The sequence below is a fragment of the Botryllus schlosseri genome, chromosome 16, assembly GCF_051294905.1.
Source record: "Botryllus schlosseri isolate E-star chromosome 16, Bs_hap1, whole genome shotgun sequence".
NCBI classification, from domain to species: domain Eukaryota; kingdom Metazoa; phylum Chordata; class Ascidiacea; order Stolidobranchia; family Styelidae; genus Botryllus; species Botryllus schlosseri.
The window spans coordinates 12,095,402-12,114,443 of record NC_137251.1 but is presented as its reverse complement, the minus strand read 5'-3'; the positions used below and the strand labels follow the sequence as shown (position 1 = coordinate 12,114,443).

Sequence of the window (19,042 nt, the reverse complement as noted above, 5' to 3'; positions counted from 1 at the left end):
CATTTGACAAGTAACAGATCCCTTCGACTTTATGATATTCGGAACAATTGCGTGTGCGTAAATGCGCGCAAGCCTATAAACAGTGAAATAAAAACTTAAGACCAGACTTGTACAAACTACCCATTTAGTTAGTAGACGGTTGACTAACTATAATGGTTTTTGAGTAGTTCTAGTTCTAGTTCCAGTTGCAGATTTTGAAAAGTGAGTGGTTGTATTTCTAGTTCTACTTCTAGTGAGCGGATTTTGAGTTTCCAGTAGTTTGTATAAATCTGCTTCAGACAAATCAACAGTGAGTGAATTTTCTTTCTCCGGCTACATTGCGAAGTGAGAGTATTACGAGTATGACAAATAAAAATGTCGAAGTTTATACCACACCATACCAATATGTGATCTTGTGTTGATTGCTTCTTCCTCCCTCGGTTCCTTGATCTGTCAGATGCTAGCGAAATCCCTAGTGCATCGCTATGAACAACTTCAATTCCTTCCAGATGTTTTCGAGTCAATTCCTTCTGCGAACAGCTGTACAAGATTCCATCTGCGGTGTTTGCATTAAACATGAATTTGTCGATCGGCATATCTAAAATATATGAAACGCATATGTGAATAGTTATAACGTTGAGAAAAGAAATCGAAGCGCGGCCTTCCGTTGGCCAAGTCGTCCAGCGGAATATCAGCGGAATGGGATGAAGCGTTCCGATGAAAGACATCATCCCATCTAACTGAAACTGGTAATTTTATTATTACATCACACTGAAATCGACGTTTGCAGCTGACGCTACACTTCATACCACATATTATAGGCATAGCAGGCAAACATCGAGGATCATTTCGCGACTTGAACGGTATGCGGTAATAAATTTTGACGTCCCAATAGGAGTCGTAGAAATTTTATTCCCAGGAAAATTAATTTGTTCCCATTACGTCCGGTTATTATCGGACTGCCATAACAGTAATGTAATGCATAGAGCAAGCGGGGCAGGCGTAGGCCCTGGAGCAAGTTTTTGCAACTTTTGCAACTTCTTATACAGCTTTCGGCAGCTTCCTAAATACTCAGAATCCATGTAGTATGACTGAGTAACACTGCTGCAATACCTTGGATCAACTTTGCAGACCTGGGCGGGGGTGTTTGGGGTGAGAGATTCGACTTGTTTTAGGAGGAGGGGTTGGGGGGAGGTTATCGCTTTGCTGTTTGGCTTTTTGCGAAAAATTATTTCCGCAATGAATGACTTTCTTGCTGGGTACCGGCAAAGGTGTAATTTCAGAGGTCTCGGCCGGCCCTCTGTGAAATGGGAAAGTACCAAATTTGACAGCTCTGCAGGAGCTGACAGGGAATGTTGGTATATAGGTTTCACACCTAATGAACAGAAAATGGATATGCATAATCGAGGGAATAGCGAAGAAAGAAGGGGAACACGCAGACACCCTGCAAATCCTAAACTGTTGAGCTGTGGGCCTATCGAGTATCTCATGCCCTAATAAATAATAAATAAATTGTCCCATAAATGCAGATTTTACTGCAACGTTTGTTAAAAATATAAGTGCAACATTCTCCATTATTTTAGTGCAGGAAGAACTTGCCCTGGTACCGACTATAGCTCTTTGAGTCACATTGATCTGCGAATCAGTGATGGCAGGGATATATAGGGTATCTATCCCTGGGTGATGGGTAACTGTCTTTTTTACAGCGGCAGCTAATTCATGTACTGCACTAAGCTGAATAAAATGCATTGAATAGTATGTTTGTACGTTTTTAAAAGGAACCGCATTTTCCAGTATTGCATAACTCGACGATATGGGGCATCTAGCGCTGAAAGGTGTTGGTTGAACGCATTTCCATCACATTAGAGGGAGGATAAGCATTCCAAAGTAATGGTGGAAAAAATGCATCAACCCATCTCGCGGAAAATTGCACCATTTTAATGTAGGCCTATACATTGTACTGTAAGTATACCGTGAGACTCCAAAACACCTCCTATGTTAGGACACACGCACAATTCCACTGCACATTCTATTCTACGATGTATATGTGTGTTGAATAATGTATAGGCTATGTATGTAAAACAAAAACGTGATGAGATACAAACAACGTACCGCAAATGTGTAGGGCTCCCGATGTATCAAGTTCAGATAACAATGTGGGCTTTGCCATCACTTGCAGAGGAGCTCCAATTACGAATCTTGGAAGTAGATGAGTATATAGCAGATTAGGAAATAGATTGTATCGTGAATTCGGCGATGTAGTATGCTAGCCTATCTGTAACCTTACAATATCCCAACTGGAAACATTGCATTCAGGTCGGTAGTCGCACACTAATCTCATAAAAATAAAGGATGTTATAAATATAAAATTATTTGGGTAAAGTCGAACATCAGTTATGATATGTCTACTTACGACAAGGAACTTCTCTGATCATCGTCAGCGACATTTCCTTGGAAAGTATATCCGAAAAATTGTTCCATTTCCGCTTCAAGTGAAGTGATATTGGGCGTATCTGCTTCGCTCCAAGCGAAACCTCTTCTGGTCTCTGCAGCCGTTTCGATGTTGAACGCATCCAAAAACCATACTTCGGTCGCGGTAAGTAACATTAATACATATGTACATCGATCCTGCATATCGTCTGATGCCTATACGTAACAATTTTGACCAGTTTTGGTTAACGCGTCCCCATAGGATTGTGTTACAACAACTCTACTGACATTGCGCTACACTGTATAATTATTGGCTCACAGGCATAGGCGCCGACTTACGAGGTTACGAGGTGGCGCAGCCACCTCGTGACCAAATTTACGAGGTGGCGGCCACCTCGTACAAAATCAAACGCTCAAGTGATTTGTTACCAGTAATTAGTGATCAGGCGAATCGATGCGACCTCGTTAGAGACGTCTTCGATTTCGATACGCGCGTGTGCCAGGCGCGTAGCCACGGGGGTTTCGGGAGTCGAACATCCCTATTTGAAACGCGAAACCCCGTCATTTTGAAATGATCATTCTAATCATTCAACTCTAATATTCAGTTGCAATTCAATAATGGTGTAATCAGTGTTACGCGCAGCGGATTTGCGAGAAACGTGTTGTCAATTAGCAAAAAGAATCTGTGATGACATCCCGCTGACATGGTCGCGAAATTAGGTCATTCATTCCCGTGCGCGTGGCAATCGTCGCTAGCCTGATTTATCGCGTCTCGATCAAGCCTGGTTGCGCAGGCTTCAACAATCACATCTGCAATAGCCCCAGTTCACACTATATCAGGGGTGGCCAACCATTTCAGCCAAAGGGCCACATTCGAGTGACAAACTACTGCGCGGGCCACTAGCCGCACCAAGCGCGAAAATTTTTTGAAGTTCGTAAGTCAATAATATTGTCACCTGACTATATTGCGGGCCTGCTGTATATCGCTGGGCTCGGTTTGCAAGGGCTGGACAATGGACATATCGATATCGAGAGCTTCGTCCAACATCAGTCAATCATTTTGTGCCTAGGAAAGCTAGGTTTCATAGTCGACGGTCTTTCTGCAAGTGCAGAAAATGTGACTGACTCATGGATCTACCAATGCGTCGGAATTGATATTTTAGTCATCACATCTCAAGTGTTGCGGCCAGACTAATCAATTTTTTGATTGGCCTTGCAAGTTCACAATCTGTGCAATCCATTTTTGGTAGTACTACTAATTTCGGAAATTACCTCGCGGGCCACTCAAAACCTTCTCGCGGGCCAAATTTGGCCCGCGGGCCACGGGTTGGCCGGCCCTGCACTATATCGTCGCTTAACTGCGCAATTGCATCTACATTGGCGGCTTCGACCTGGCGTGCCGTGGCTCCTATCTCTCGCTGGTTTGGAGACAATGCGGTCGAGTTTACGCTAATTAGTGATTGTTTTATGTCATATTGATTAAAAAGCGACATCGCGAAACTGCATAACATCGAATCGCTGCAAACAGACTTAAACGTGCGAAATTGATTCCCGCTAATACTTGAACGTAACGATCAGAAGATGTGTATCATGTCTCCAGTTCCGAAATACGACAAAGGTTTGAAATCGGTGCCATCGAGTTCGGACATTTTGATTTGCGAAAACTGTAGCCGAGACTGCGTAATGCGCGGGCTTATTTAATTGTTCGTCGGAGATCAGGGACTCGCTAATTGACAGCACTCCCAGACTCTTTGGCAAGCCTATCATACGCCTAAAATCGTCGATACGAAGAGAATATATGATCACCATTTACACATGTACAATTGTACATGACCCGAATTCAATTGATGCTATATTGGTAAATTTGAAAAAAATCCAAATCCCCGTAATTTTTCGACTGGCTACACGCCTAGCGTGTGCTGAGAAGCACCATCCTAGATCTCCTCTCCCGACCAGGCGCCCAAATATACGTTCTGCTTTTCTTGAATCTAAATTATGTGCGCCCATATTCGTTTACAAAACCATTCATGAGCTAGCTATAGCTTCGTGATAGGTAATCGGAGCGCGGAATTGGAGGGTGTGTTGGTGTGTGCCTGCAAATTGGAAATAGGAATTCATTTGTGCGCAGATTCGTTTCTCTAACAAGGCTTTGCCCGTGACATTAATCGGGGAATGTAGCAATACAGCTTAAACACCGATATTATGAGAAAACATCTCGCGACGAAAGTTACTCAAATAGGGTGTCACATTCAAAACCGATTCGAATCGTTTGAACAGGGAACCGTCTACATTCCGATAAACTTGATTGTTGGATGTACTCGTATCGAGAACAACACTATCGAATATTAAACTATTAGGTATTAGATAGACAGTGGATTTCTATTGGTAAGATTGTGGCATGCGTCCGGAAGTGGAATTAATTTTAGCCCAGGGGTGGCCAACCCGCGCCCTTGGAAGGAAATTTGTGCGGCCGTCAACATGTAATTCAATTAGTATGCGTTGGCGGCCGTCGACATGCAGATTAGAATTTACGAATTGACCGATGTACTCCCGAAATGCTTCGCGAACGTAAATCGGGAAATGCACCAATGTTTTAATCATCAAACAATTGCCGTGATGCGAGTTGGTCAACGCGAAGCAAGAACCGCATTTGACAATTGCTGATTGGCCGCGCGATTTCGCGTTTGTAATTATCATGATTGTCTGCTTGAAGCATTCGAGAGTTGTGTGTTACTTGCAAGGCCAGTGCGTAGTGTATTTCGCTCACGCGGGGCATTGCGCGTGAATAACATTGATGCAACTGCAGATTTCGTCGGACGGACTGGTAGCGCAAGCCGCAGTTACACTTCAAATGATCGTACCGTTTAAGATTCCATTTAATAACTCGACTGCATGGTTTAATATTAATGAGTGCAGTGCCGATATTAAAACGTCACGCGAAAGGTTTAACTCTGCACGTACACCAGCGGCATGCAGTAAAGTGCGTTTTCGTGCGACGATGACGTCATCGATATAGAACAGTTATGACCTCACAAGACTTCGCCACCTCGTAAAAAAATAAAAGTCGGCGCCTATGCTCACAGGTACCGACTCCTGTTCTAGGAAATGTTTATGACTTATTCCCAAGCTCTAACCCGAACAGGCGAGTGCATTCCTATTTTATTTATGCTGATTCGCTAAAGACGGCCTCTTTTAATCTCATGCGACACGCGTAGGGCCGGGCACAATGATTCAAGTATATAGTCGAATCTGAATCGAGTATTGATTTTAATGATTCAAGGCTGAAATTATACGCTTCTCGCCACTGAAAGCTGATTAATGAACAAGTTTCGATACTAAATTTCACTGTTGAAGCCGTCAAACCTTGATTAGACGTATTGCAGCAGACGAAACATATAATACAAAGCTACGAACGTTAGTGGAAATAGCACATTTCCGAAGTCGTGATCATCCCACAGCATTGCCACCAAGTGCAATGAAATCTGTATGGTCGACGAAAAAAAATACCAAAGTATAATTAATGTGATGGATAACAGGTCGCATGAAAGGTACAAATAAGAACTTTTGCATATTACATTCTGTTATAACGTCATATTGAGTGATATTCGATTACTCGACTCGACTCGAAGCATATTACGTGATTCACAATCGAATCACTCAGGTACTCGATTTTGATCAGCCCTAGACACTCGCATAATCATGTAATCATTATATATTAAACTTATCTATAAAACAATCAAGTCGCATATATGCTCGAAGAGGATCAGTCGCACCGACAGAAATTCTGTTATTGAAATTTCTATCTTTGATCCACACAGCGAAACCAGTTGAATCTCACGTCACAAACAACATCTCGCAGATATCGATGAATCATTACCCTAAAGAAGTGTCGATTCCAGGCAAATGGGATTACTAATATGGATGTCATATAATATTGGTACCAGGGTAAAGGAGAAAAACTGTGACGGATGTTAGATATGAACTGCAATGCAGGAGTGTGGATCTAGTGAGCAGTATTCCTTGTATGACTGTGCTTTGGCTTTTAATGCCAGGGAGTTCTAGTCTATCCGCTAGTATGGCCGAGACGTGACAAAATATTCCGCACACGATGCAAGGCTTTTCCGAATTTGCTTCTTCGAAGTAGGAGGCCGTTGATTTTTAGAAGTCATGGAACTACAGTTACGGAGATATAGGTGTAGGCGATGGGGATTTTGTGTGTGGCGACACGAATATCCATCATCACGTATCAAAAACGAATGACACCAAGTTCACGATTTGGATGGGTAATGGTGCCTACAGTTACCCTTGGACGCGTCCTATAGTTTACCGCTCGATATTTGCGTCTTTCGCTGTCTTGGATAAACCCAATATCGGGAAGTTTATTATAGCAAATTTAACGATGCGGTTAATTATATCTCTAAATTTGCAGTCACAGCAATCTCTGTCCGTAGGTTAGAACTTTCTATTTATCCATCCTAGATTACTGGGTGAGAGCACTTTATCAATATCCATCGGCTTATAACTTCGCTTTTCCGTTATCTATCTAGTTAAATAGTCCTTTGGATACAATCGACCTCGATACCTATCTCTATAGTCTATAGAATGTTGAATAATAATACGCAACACTGCTACGCGCATAGTGTTATAACGAAATAATATATATGTTGAATCCTCCGCAACTACGAAATCGCAGCGCTATGACTCTTGTTTAGGACGACGGCGCCTACCAATGGAACTTCAAAGTGCCACACAATCAATCTGGCGCATCACGCAATCCTGCATTCACAAACACGCAGTCGGGTGCACAAGCAACACATATAAAGGCCTATCATACATAGCCTACCACAGACATACCAGACGATATTCCAGCATGGCACTGCATCAGTCCACTGGTCGTGTTCGGATTATTGCTACCTGCAAATATATCAAATTATTACGCGTTTTCTTTATGACGAGTCATCAATACTCTCATGTGGCGGCGAAATAGCGTAGTGGTATAATCCACAGCTGTAACACCAACGGGTTGCGGGTTCGAGTCCGACCGAGGTCGACTCCAGGATTTCTACCTAAGTTTAGGAGGTTTATCTGGGCTCCTCCTCGCCGTGCCATCCGTGTAGGTGGTGTCTTATAAAAGCCTATAGAAGTCGGCCGTGCTATAGGCCGGCAGCTGCGAATAAAATTGAAGAAAATTGGCCCGGTGTAAATGACCATATAGTATAATTGACAAACACCATGAATACCGCGAAGAACAACACTCTCAGGTACCGTCCTTCGAACAATTTGTGAAAGACTATATATTGTGTAGGGTCCTGTAGAATATCATTACATATCAGGCCTCGAGATTCGAGATAAGCAATTAAGAGCGAATATTCAAAATATATTCGAATATCGGTTGATTCGAGTCGAATGACGATTCGTCATAACGAATTAGACATTTGGTACATGTTGCAGTAAAGGAATGGTCATCCGATTGCCTTGTTTGTAATAATTTTATAGGTTGCTATCGATAATTCGCTTTTTTGCGCGTTTGATTAGTTCCACAGGAATGGTCACTGCGGGTAGTGGATAACGTTATCATAGATTTTATCATTCGTGAAATATGCTCCACGAGCGTGATATTGCATGGGATCATAATGCCTACTGAGCATTACATAGTACGCAAGGTTGGCCTAGTCAAGAAGTAGGCCTTGGTCGCAGCTGCGTAGACGGGATTCGACACCAGGGTAACAATTCGACTGCGAGTCTTATATTAAGTTTTCATGCGTACAATACTCAGCAACTTGATCATAATATGCAGATATGGTCAAAAGTAGTCAGCGTTGCTACCAGGGTTTTGGTTTTGGAGTCGTAGTCGTAGTTTGTTGAATTGCTGCGACGTCGACCCCGTCTTCGACTCCTTTAAAATCGAAGCAGATGTTCTCAACTGCATGTTACTAAGAAGTGCCATTGCCGATGCAGTTACAGAAGATATCTAGATTTTCCCGTGGGCGGACCTTTACAAGCTGAAAGTTTTTCTGTGAGTACATTTTTTAAAATTTTAAACATGGTTTAATTCACATATTGGTAACAATTATTGCTAAAATGTAATAACCGTGGATTTTTCTGAGTAGATGTACAAGGACGTTGTAATCCAAGTTGTAGTCGGAGTTATGTGAAGAAAAGATTAGGAGACAGAAATGCAGATATAATAATCAGTTAATCAGGAGTGGCTGTACTGACGAAATTGCGAGAAGTGGCTTCGCGACAAAATGACTAATTACACTTAGAATAGGTACAATCGTCGGAAATATATTCACTATTCAGTTACGATGTTATGGTCTATTTCACGTGGTTCTTGTGACAATTTCCCTCATAACGGCGATGCAAACTTATCCCAGAACCACTTTCTACTTTTCGAATCCTTAAGTGCAAAACGTAAGTAGTTTTGCCCATTTAAACATCTTCAAGTAAATTCGGAAGTTCTAATAACAAATCCACTTGAGCAAGTAAGAACGCCGTCATTGTTTTCCTCTGATATACAAAAGATAGGAACTTGACAACCGATAAATATATTGTAATATTGCATTATTGACTAAGATTCAAGTCAGTAACGACATTTTATATGTCGTTTCCGTGAGCAACCTGTGCCGTAACGTGGGTTTTGCCTACCGCAAATTTCACATTATAGACTACTATATATACGTATCTCGATAAAGCAATCGGACTTGTACACCCACTCTTTATCGGTTGAAATGCCATCAGTTACCAGGATCATGACTCTTCTTGCCTTTGGTAACGGGACTTGGGGCCGTAAAAGTCATCCCTCAACACCTTTTCGATTGCATGCGAGGCGTACGTTGTCCAGTGTCCACCCATCATACCGCAAATCAACAATACATACGAATCATGGCTAATGATGGAAGTATACGACCCCTCAACCGAATCTACTATTTTTAACTCATCACTAGTGTACTTTTTAGACTTCAATGTTCTACTTCCACTTGAAGTGGTGTTGGCATACCTGGTATGGTATGGAACGAAATTTCGGTATGGAATATGGAAATGACCAAGTATGGAATGGTATGGAAATTTCCAATTATGGTATGGAATTTTTTTCCATACGTCCATATGATGGCCTTTTTACCAGAATCCGGACAATGATCCAGCTTACGATCTGCCAAATCGATTGCATCCCTCAGAAAATCGTTCACTGACGGATTGTTCTTACCCTATTGGGTGGCGGCACCCGCTTTCAACCTGGATTTTTACTTTGTCACTCCACGCAGAGGGTTAGGATTTTTTACAAAGGGTAGATAAGTGTAATCTCTCGGGAGAGCAATCACCGTATTCACTAGGGATGGTGTGTACCTCATGACGTCACGTGACGTCATATTGCTAATTCCAACCCTACATTTCAGTGAAGTTATAGCCAATATTAATGTTCAGTGTACACTGCACTAGTACACGATACCTAGCGAGGACTCGGGCCACATAATGCCACAATGCTAAGTACATATTGACGTTCTAAACGTCGCCAAATGTATCAACTGAGGCAATCAAATGATATAATATTCCCATAAATCAATATCTTCCGTCGCTCTGCCAACAATTTCGACGAGGATACTTGACAGGCAATTTAAGCCTACGCCTCAGCGGTCCAGGTCAGACCGAACAATGTATTCGGCGTGTGTGTATTGCTACGTTGATATTGAGCAGTGTAAAAAGGGTTCCTGTACTTGCTACTGATATTACTTTACCAAATTTTACAGCAGTATAGCCAACACTCCAATCGCACGGATTTATAATGCAATAAACATATGAAATCAAGATGCACCATGTAAGCCTGCTAGATTTTTTACATCAAGCAATGATATCAATTTCATTGATTGGTTGAATAAGCATCATTCGCTGACTACCTACATGTAGGTGGTGTATTTCGCTCTTGATGTTGTGTGATTGCAGGTCAAGCTCACAGCAGATAGTCACTAAATAATCACTAACGGAAAGCTGGATATTTCGAGCAAACTTTTGTAACAAAGCAGGTAAAATTTTTGAGATTGTCAAGGTGCATCCTCATTTATTCTTGATTTTTTTTATGCTGCCAGCGCCATGCATGGAGTGGCCCGCAGTTAAAAATGCAGTAAATTTCAACCAAAGATGTTATAATGAAGTGCAAATTGTAATACACGAAAAAGATTCACAGTGCAGAACCTATCAAGGTTCGTTTGTGAACGTGAACCTTTAAATTTCCGAGGTTCACACTCAGAACGCGAACAGGAACCTCACGTTCAGACCATTACTACTATTCACTACAAACTCGTTTGAATTTCACTGGAATTGTATCTATTGTTGATGACTTGAGGCGAAATCGCGTGCCACGGTTTGTGTTGTATTGCGTGAGGTACGTTTCATGGTTACGTCGCAAGCACACAATAATTCCACAAAATATGCCCTAAAGTAGGCACCCAAGTTTTTTCACGTAATAATTCGCGAACACAGCAAGCTAATTCTTCCACTGGTGGCTTGATGGAAAGCTGAAATCCGGCGGTTGGCGCAGCGAGAGTAACCCTGAGTTCCGACACCGCTTAGCGGAACCACAGCAGCGAGAGTGAGGGAAACTAATTGTTTGAAGAAAAAAGTAGATTGGAAATACTGAAAAAGACTGAACACCCTGATGTCGGCTGATGAATCTAAGGAGTATGACGCACATATTGGCCAGCGAATCGGTCATTTGATCCTCTGTTTCGAAACACATATTGATTGTAGCGATGTAAATTTGTATTCGAAGACATATTATAATCGGACTATATACCTTACGTTTTATGTAATTTGGTAAATGATACCTCCATATTGCTGCTAGTAGTGCATTATCACACTAGCTTTACATGTCATGAACATTTGTTCCCAAATAATTCCATCTATATTTTATGTTGCATCTTAGATGATCGGGCAACCTATATCGCTGGCATATGACGCAAATAAAATGGGGATGTATTTGGTGCATCAGGGCTGTGTAAATGAATTATTTCATCCAGCATAATTAGAACATAAACGCCGGAAAATGTCCACTCATTTGAAATAGAATATGATCTCAGAGGTTGGGGAATTGCGAAAGTATGGGGAAAAGTATCAGATATGGTATAGAAGAATGTTGCTACGGTATGGAAAGTTGTAAGTATTGCAGGCGATCCCTGTTATCGTTCAACCCCGAGACATCCTGTCCGAGAGTAATTTGCCTCTAGTATAAAACTCCTGATTCGAGACAATCAGTAGACTCATTTGCTAAACCAATTGTTATCAACGTCTGAAATATCTCTTTTGTAATATCTGCGTCTTAAGAAGATCTCACCAGGATACAGGATTCCAGGTTAAGTAGTCAGCCAGCTAAACCTATATTACTTTGGTTAGCTATACTTCTACTCCCAGGAACATTATCTCTGTATCGTTGCAGTATGGTATGGAACGTTTGAGGGTTGTACGGAGTATGGAAATTTCTCATTCCATACCATACCAACATACCACGCCATGCCCTGACTTATACTTGTACTTATTAGGTAGAAATTGGGATACTCATGCAATATCATTAAGTGCCAACACTGTCACGTACCTTGACTATCGCTTGATGTGATAAGTGTAGAATACCTTTATTTTTCGGACTGCCGCTGAAAAGTCTATGTAATTAGAATGCGCTCCAATTTTGATTTCTGTAGTGACGTATGGCTGATTTTCTGGCCCCGCATAGGTAAAATAATGGGAGTATTGTACCTGTAGAAAGTGACAAGAATCGAAAAATACACTGATTTCGAAGGATTGGACCTCAAATCTCTCACGACTCCATCCTGGACGGGCCCTGAAATGTCGAAACCGGAGACGACGTTGATAATCCAATCGCTCACGGTCTCAAATTTACTCGCGGTAATCGACGCCAAGCCGTCGACGAGAAAGACCAAGTCTATCTTCGACTGGGTACATTCCGCAAGCAAAACGAAGTTGACAACACTGGATATGGAGCAGGGCGGAGGGGATCGACAAATTCTCTGGTCCGACTCCGATCCTATTTTTCAATTGTATGGTCCGGCTCCGGTCGTATCAGAAAAAGTACTTTTCCGGCACCGGAAAAAAATGAAAAAGTCCGACCGGATATCCATCCGGCTCCGGTCCATGCTCCGCCCGTGGTTCCGTGAATTTATAAATATGGCTCGTTTATTTTCGTACTGAATTGACGGTTACTTGCGCGTGGTGGGTAGGCTAGTTATTTTTAGTTACAAAAGTCATGCTTATCAATAAAGATTCTGGCCATATCAAAAAGTACTGATCCGGCTCCGGCCGCATCAGAAAAAAATACTGATCCGGCTCCGGCCCAAAATAAAAAAAAGTCAGGCCGGATATCCAATCCGACTCCTCTCCATGCTCCGCCTTAGTATGGAACAGTAGTCTGCAACCGTTAGTGTGCTGCGTGCCAAACGACAACCAGACACTATAGCGCCTAATATATGGGTGAGTTTGGCTTTACAAAGACAATAATATTTGGAGAGATTGAGTAGAACACATGCTTGGAATGCCATCCCCAGGTCGGTCCCCAATCTCAATACTACGGTAGTGCATTTAAAAGTCCAGACTGAGAGGGAGCTGTGTTCCAATTCGGCAGCGGACACCACGATGGGGACACATGGGAGTGAGAGACAATTAACTGAGAGAAGAGAATGAAAGTCATCCTCAAGATTACGAAAATCAAAGACGCTATGGACATTACAAAAAAAATTGTGTCGTGGATCACATAGCCTGAAAAGACGATAAGATCCACTGACTTGGCATGATCCAGAAGATCACTTTATTGCATGTTCCACTGGACCAAATAATATTTGTGCTCGAAAATCACAGCATAATTTCTGTACTCTCGATTCTTCATTTTCAATCATCTTTACCTCTTAAACCCTTGTCAATTCTTCATCCATCACAATTCTGTAATCTGACCTACTCATGCATTGCATAGGAATAACAATTTGACTGTATTACTGAAATTTTAAAAATTTACTTCAGTAGGTTTCTCCCCGGATTATGTGTGAATTTACTAGTTTTACTTTGGATAGAGAATAATAATAAGAGGAAGACAAACAGCGCACAACAAAATCTCCTAGCTATCGACACGACCTGTACGCCAGAGAAGTCAGCATGGAAACAGCTAACCTGTACACTACAGAAAACACCATTGCCAAACCCCCAACAATAGCAAAAGCAGCACGAGTTCAATACAAAAATGCAACACTCAAAATGAGAGAAGCGATATGGGAGTCGATGCCTATTCGTCAGTGGTGTCACTCCTAGTGTTTTAACATTACATCTGGTGTAGGCCTATTTCGACTTGACTAACTGTCTAGTGTATTTTTTTATCAAAATTCTGCAAATCTAGTGTTTTTTCGTGAAATAATTAAATTATGATGTTATTTTGATGTGCTTCATATAAAATATACTTCAAGAAATATTAATTATTATCCGTCTGCACTTGCTCATTTAGCACAAGAACAAACCCCATACACAAATTGACTTGGTGTGGCTCATTTCTATCACTGGCAGAGTGTTGCTCTTAGCCTGAGACCGGTTTTAAGTCTCAAAAGGGAACCGATCGATCGACCGACCGACCGACAGAAAGAAGCAAACATGATAACTTGTCCAAATTCCCTGGGCCAATTCATGAATGATTGCATATTAGGTGTAGCCCATGAGGGATATACAATCAGTTATATGTCCCTGATGTTGCTAAGGATGTAAATGTCATGGAGTACAATATTTGAATTGTAAAATGGCGTGACGTCATATCGCTAAAGTGTAATTTTGGATGGACATTCTTGCTTGCCTATAGTGATTCGACTTGGATGTGTTTAATTTAATAAAATGTGCTTGTCTGTGTAGCCTTCTTTAATCCTTTTGACTGAGTTATTTGACATGTAGCTCCGGCTCCGACGTATTTCATAAGATGCTATTATATATGCAACAACGATATCTGCTGATTTCACATAATTTAACAGCAGGCCTTCGCGAAATTAGGAATCTATGCCTCTTTGGCGTTACCTTTTCCGACTAACCATGTTCCTGGGTATTTAACAGCAGAGCAGGTATAAATGAACTAGGTCAATAATATTATTACTTGGGTATAGTGCGAGTCTACTGCATACCGCCCGCTGGGCGTAGTTTGCAACGACAGGACTATTCGGCATCTGGACATATCGATATCGAAGGTTTCCGCTAATATGCGACAATCATTTTGTGTCTACATTTCATCGTCGACGATCTTTCTGCCAATGCGCCCGAACTGATATTTTAGTCATCAACATCCCAAGTATCGCGGCCAGACTAATCATATTTTTGGTTGACCTGCAAGTTTACAATCTGAGCAATTCATTTTCGATAATATAACAGGATTTCAATATTATAATAGGAAATTACCTCGCGGGCCACTCAAAACCCTCTCGGGTGCCACATATGGCCCATGGACCGTGGGTTAACCACCCCTGATAGACAGATCCATTCGATAGTTTTCAGAGCCGGAGCCGGAGATGGAGCCGGAGCAGTGATAATAATGCGATACAAAAAAGCTCCGGAGCCGGAGCTGGAGCAATTCAACATTTACGGCTGTTCCAAAGCTCTGATAACAGGGATGAGCGGATTTAAAATTTCGACGTCCTAATCCAATCCAAATCCGAAGCTTCAAATCCTACTCCTAATCGATTTTGCATATTCCAATCCTGATCCGATATAAACTTCCTCTTGGAAAGCCTGCCTATTTTGCCTTTAATTCTGTAAAAATAAATAAAACGTTGATGAGTGCCAAAGTACTTGAAGTAACTTTGGTCGAACGGAAAACTTTGTCGCCATTCGCCACAGGATATCAATCTACCGAAAATCGGTAAATCCAATCCTAATCCTAGTCCATTGAAAAATAAATCCAAAATCTTAATCCAATCCTTATCCAGCAAAATTTCACAAATCCGGTTTTCCCTAATCCTAATCCATGCTTATCTCTGAAGTGTATGACGCCCCACTCATTTTATATCCCTCAATCGAATTCAATCGAATGTAATGGATATTATTCATATTCGCGAAAATTTGTTTTAGTTCAGTGCCGAAAAAAATGGATTTGCTATGGGGAAATAAATAAATAACAATATTGTCTGATGTGAAAAAGATTGCAGAAAATGTGATGAATTTGTTGTCATTTGTTAAGTCTTCTCGTAACTTACTTGGTGTTTATCAATGCAACCCCTCCTATTTTATGATTTATATGCAATAGATTTGTCCAAAATTTTAAGACTAGTGCCTTTTTAGTCGATCTAGTGTTTTTAGTTGGCAAAACTAGTGTTTTTCACGAACCTCGAGTGGCAACACTGCTTTTCATGGTTTGCACAAGAAGTTAACTTCACAACCCCATGTAGACGAGCTTTCATGGACATGGTTATCCAGCTCTGGCCCGAAACCGGCAAGCGAAGGATTCATTTTCGCCGCGCAAGAACAATCGCTTCCTACAAAGTACTGTAGCAAAAGCATTCTGAAGCAAGACCCAGACGGCAGATCAGACTTGGACAACTAGAAAATTTTCAGCTTTTCCGAATTAGATTAGAATTAGAATTAGAGCTACAGAGTTGTTTTCAAATTAGACTGGAATTAGCATTAGAGCTACACACAATTTTCTAAATTAGATTAGAATTAGAATTAATGCAACACAGCTTTCTCCAAATTATATTAGAATTAGAATTAGAGCTACAGAGTTGTTTTCAAATTAGACTGGAATTAGCATTAGAGCTACACACAATTTTCTAAATTAGATTAGAATTAGAATTAATGCAACACAGCTTTCTCCAAATTATATTAGAATTAGAATTACTGAATTCGCAAAAACTTGGAAATTGAATGAAATTGTGAATGAGAAATAAATACAGCGAAAACCAAGTTCAGTTCTTATCATATCACACTGCATTTCCATCCGCATGAGAATGGTTAACGTTTATACGTCAAGCTTTGACTCGTTTTGCACTCACCACGGCCAGGTCACCAAGACGCGTGCCACACGATTTGTGATTTTTGAAGAACGAGAAGTAAGGCATTTTGAAAGGCTGAAATTTATATCAGTTTCAACTTATTGTTGTTGTTTAAAAATAAGCCATTCGCCGGCGCTCAACAACACTATTCCGCACTAGCTGAAACGGCTTCGGCGTTGTACGAACGCATGGCTATTATTCGTCACAATAACTACTATGATTGCACGGTGTGGGTAATGCGATGGCGGCTTGGCACAGGATTTTCCTGCGCGAGAGAGATTTCGTCGTTAACTCGCTTCAAAATGCCGCGGACAAAGAGGCATTTTCAGGAAAACAGTAAATTGTATTAGAATTAGAATACGAGCATAGGAATATGTCACCATTTAGATTAGAATTATAATTAGAGCATACAAACATTTCACAAATTAGATAAGAATTAGATTACTGTCATTTCGCTCTAATGTAGTGAAATTAGACAACTAGCGTTATCTAGTTGTCCAAGTCTGCGGCAGTTGCAGAATGCGCCACAACCAAAACGAAACTGTGGCACATCTCATGTCTGGCTGTGGCGCATTTGCAGCTACCGAATACACAGGATCGGTCACTACATTCATCTTGAACTATGCAAACACCCCCACTTCGGCAAAAAAACGGTGTGATTACAGCCCAGCGCCAGTGAAAAAAAACGACAACGTTAAAATTCTGATGGATTTTTCATCCACCGCAATTCTATAATCTGACCTCTTCATGTATTGCATAGGAATAACAATTTGACTCCATAACTGAAATTTTAAAAATTCTTGTCAATTTCCTTTAGGGGCAAGTTGCTCCGCGGATTATGTGTGTATTTACCAGTTTTACTGTGAAAAAAGAATATAACAATAACATCACCACTTGGACTAAAAATTGGTATGATTGCAGTCCAGCTTCAGTGACAGACAAATGACCAAGTGATAGTCTTGTGGGATGTAGGTGTAGCCGCTCCTTCGCTAATCTATACTGTAGCAGAAGAGGATGACTACTTATTTCAGGTTCGTTCCTGGATACACAGACTGCAACGATTGGAGCAGATATATTATATATTCACCAAAACGCCCAGGGCTCAAGCCAATGCGCATCGCACCACTCAACACAACTCAAAACAAAGCAGTCCCTTTTTTCCTTTCTGCGTGCCTGAGTGGTCTTGTCGCGCGGGGGTCAAAGGTCAGGCGGTTACATAGGCCTACCTCTCATAACCGATCGCGAAATCAGGAGCCACCGCCCGGATAAGATAATCCAGCTATAAAAGAGAAGAGAATGCCTATTCTTTGAACTGACCGTTCCAGCTGATAAACATATACTACAAAAGGAATCTGAAAAACAATCAAAACACGTAGTTCTCAAAATGTAATGCGAGAATATGTGGCGATGCAAAATAAACATTGTACCGCTAAGTCACATGGCGCTACAGGGATCACGTCGGACATATCCCGAAAATTCCGGGAACGCTCGATTCGACATGATTCAGAAGATCACTTTCTTGGGCACTGTGCAAGTGTGTACCGCGCATATTCTTCAGAAGGCCTTGGATGCACCACGGACCCTAAATTTCACTTCTATACTCGAAAATCATAGCATAATTTCAGTAATTTTGATTCTCGTTACCTCGCCAAACCTTGCCAATTGTTCATCTACCGCAATTCTGCAATCTAACTTCATGTATAGCGTAGGAATAAATATTTGACTTGATTATTGAAATTTTTAAAGTTTACTTCAATCTTGATATAATTATCCTTAGGGGGAAGGTTGCTCGTCAGATTATATGTGTATTTATCACTTTAATGTGAATAAAGAATATAATAAACATCAATCTTTTGCAACTGCCGGGTAAGGCGGGGGAGGTCTTCTTCTGTTCAGCCGACAATGAAAGTATATCTTACCAGCAGCGATATATATATATATACATGCATCCCTGGATAGAAATAAAACCTTCAACGTCTCGGAACCTCGTCGTAATGGCTGCGACAATCCGGGGTGTAATATTGTACAATTATTGATAAACACCAGAGGTGGTCAAAGTAGTCAACGCTATTCTTGTTTAAATAACATAAACATGTAACTTGCAAATGACAATACATATATATATATATATATATAAACACTCAAGATATCAAATATCCTCAATTACAATTATAGTAATATACCAACATGTAATAGAATAACGAGATATCACAGACGTAGGAGACGGCGCACTGCCTGTGCAGGCGACATGGCGGTCTTCTTGAAATGTCGGGGGGTTCCGTAATGGTAGCTCGACATCCGGGACGATGTCAAAGTATAGTAAACAACATTACTATTCGATAGCAGATAGCCGTGAAGTACTAACAGATTTTCAATATCTGAATGCCTGTTACGTATTGCATCTTTTGACACACTTTTGACACAACGAAGTATATAGTACCATGTTTCTAACTTTCTGTAGTCGTTGCTGCTGTCCGGTACAATGGAATCTGTCATGTCTGGATGCTGAACAGTTGGAGATTAAAATTGCAACGCTGTACAATGACCTCCACCTCAAATCCCACCAGGCCGCAGCACACTTTTATAGTGGTGTATGCGCAGCAGCTATGAAGGTTGCAAGC

General features: G+C 41.2%; 1 protein-coding gene across 2 annotated transcripts in view; it reads right to left on the bottom strand.

Moving 5' to 3' along the window:
- Positions 1 to 19,042, bottom strand: part of LOC145458244 (matrilin-1-like) — a 74,177-nt gene that overhangs the window by 16,241 nt on the left and 38,894 nt on the right. The window contains exon 12 of one of the 2 annotated variants that reach the window (XM_080336572.1): positions 11,986 to 12,153. The exons of the other annotated variant lie outside the window; for it this stretch is intronic. Coding sequence (XP_080192698.1) covers positions 12,001 to 12,153 — 153 coding nt within the window. The 3' untranslated portion in view covers positions 11,986 to 12,000. Of the gene's footprint in view, positions 1 to 11,985; positions 12,154 to 19,042 lie in introns of those variants that run through there. 2 annotated transcript variants of the gene reach the window in all.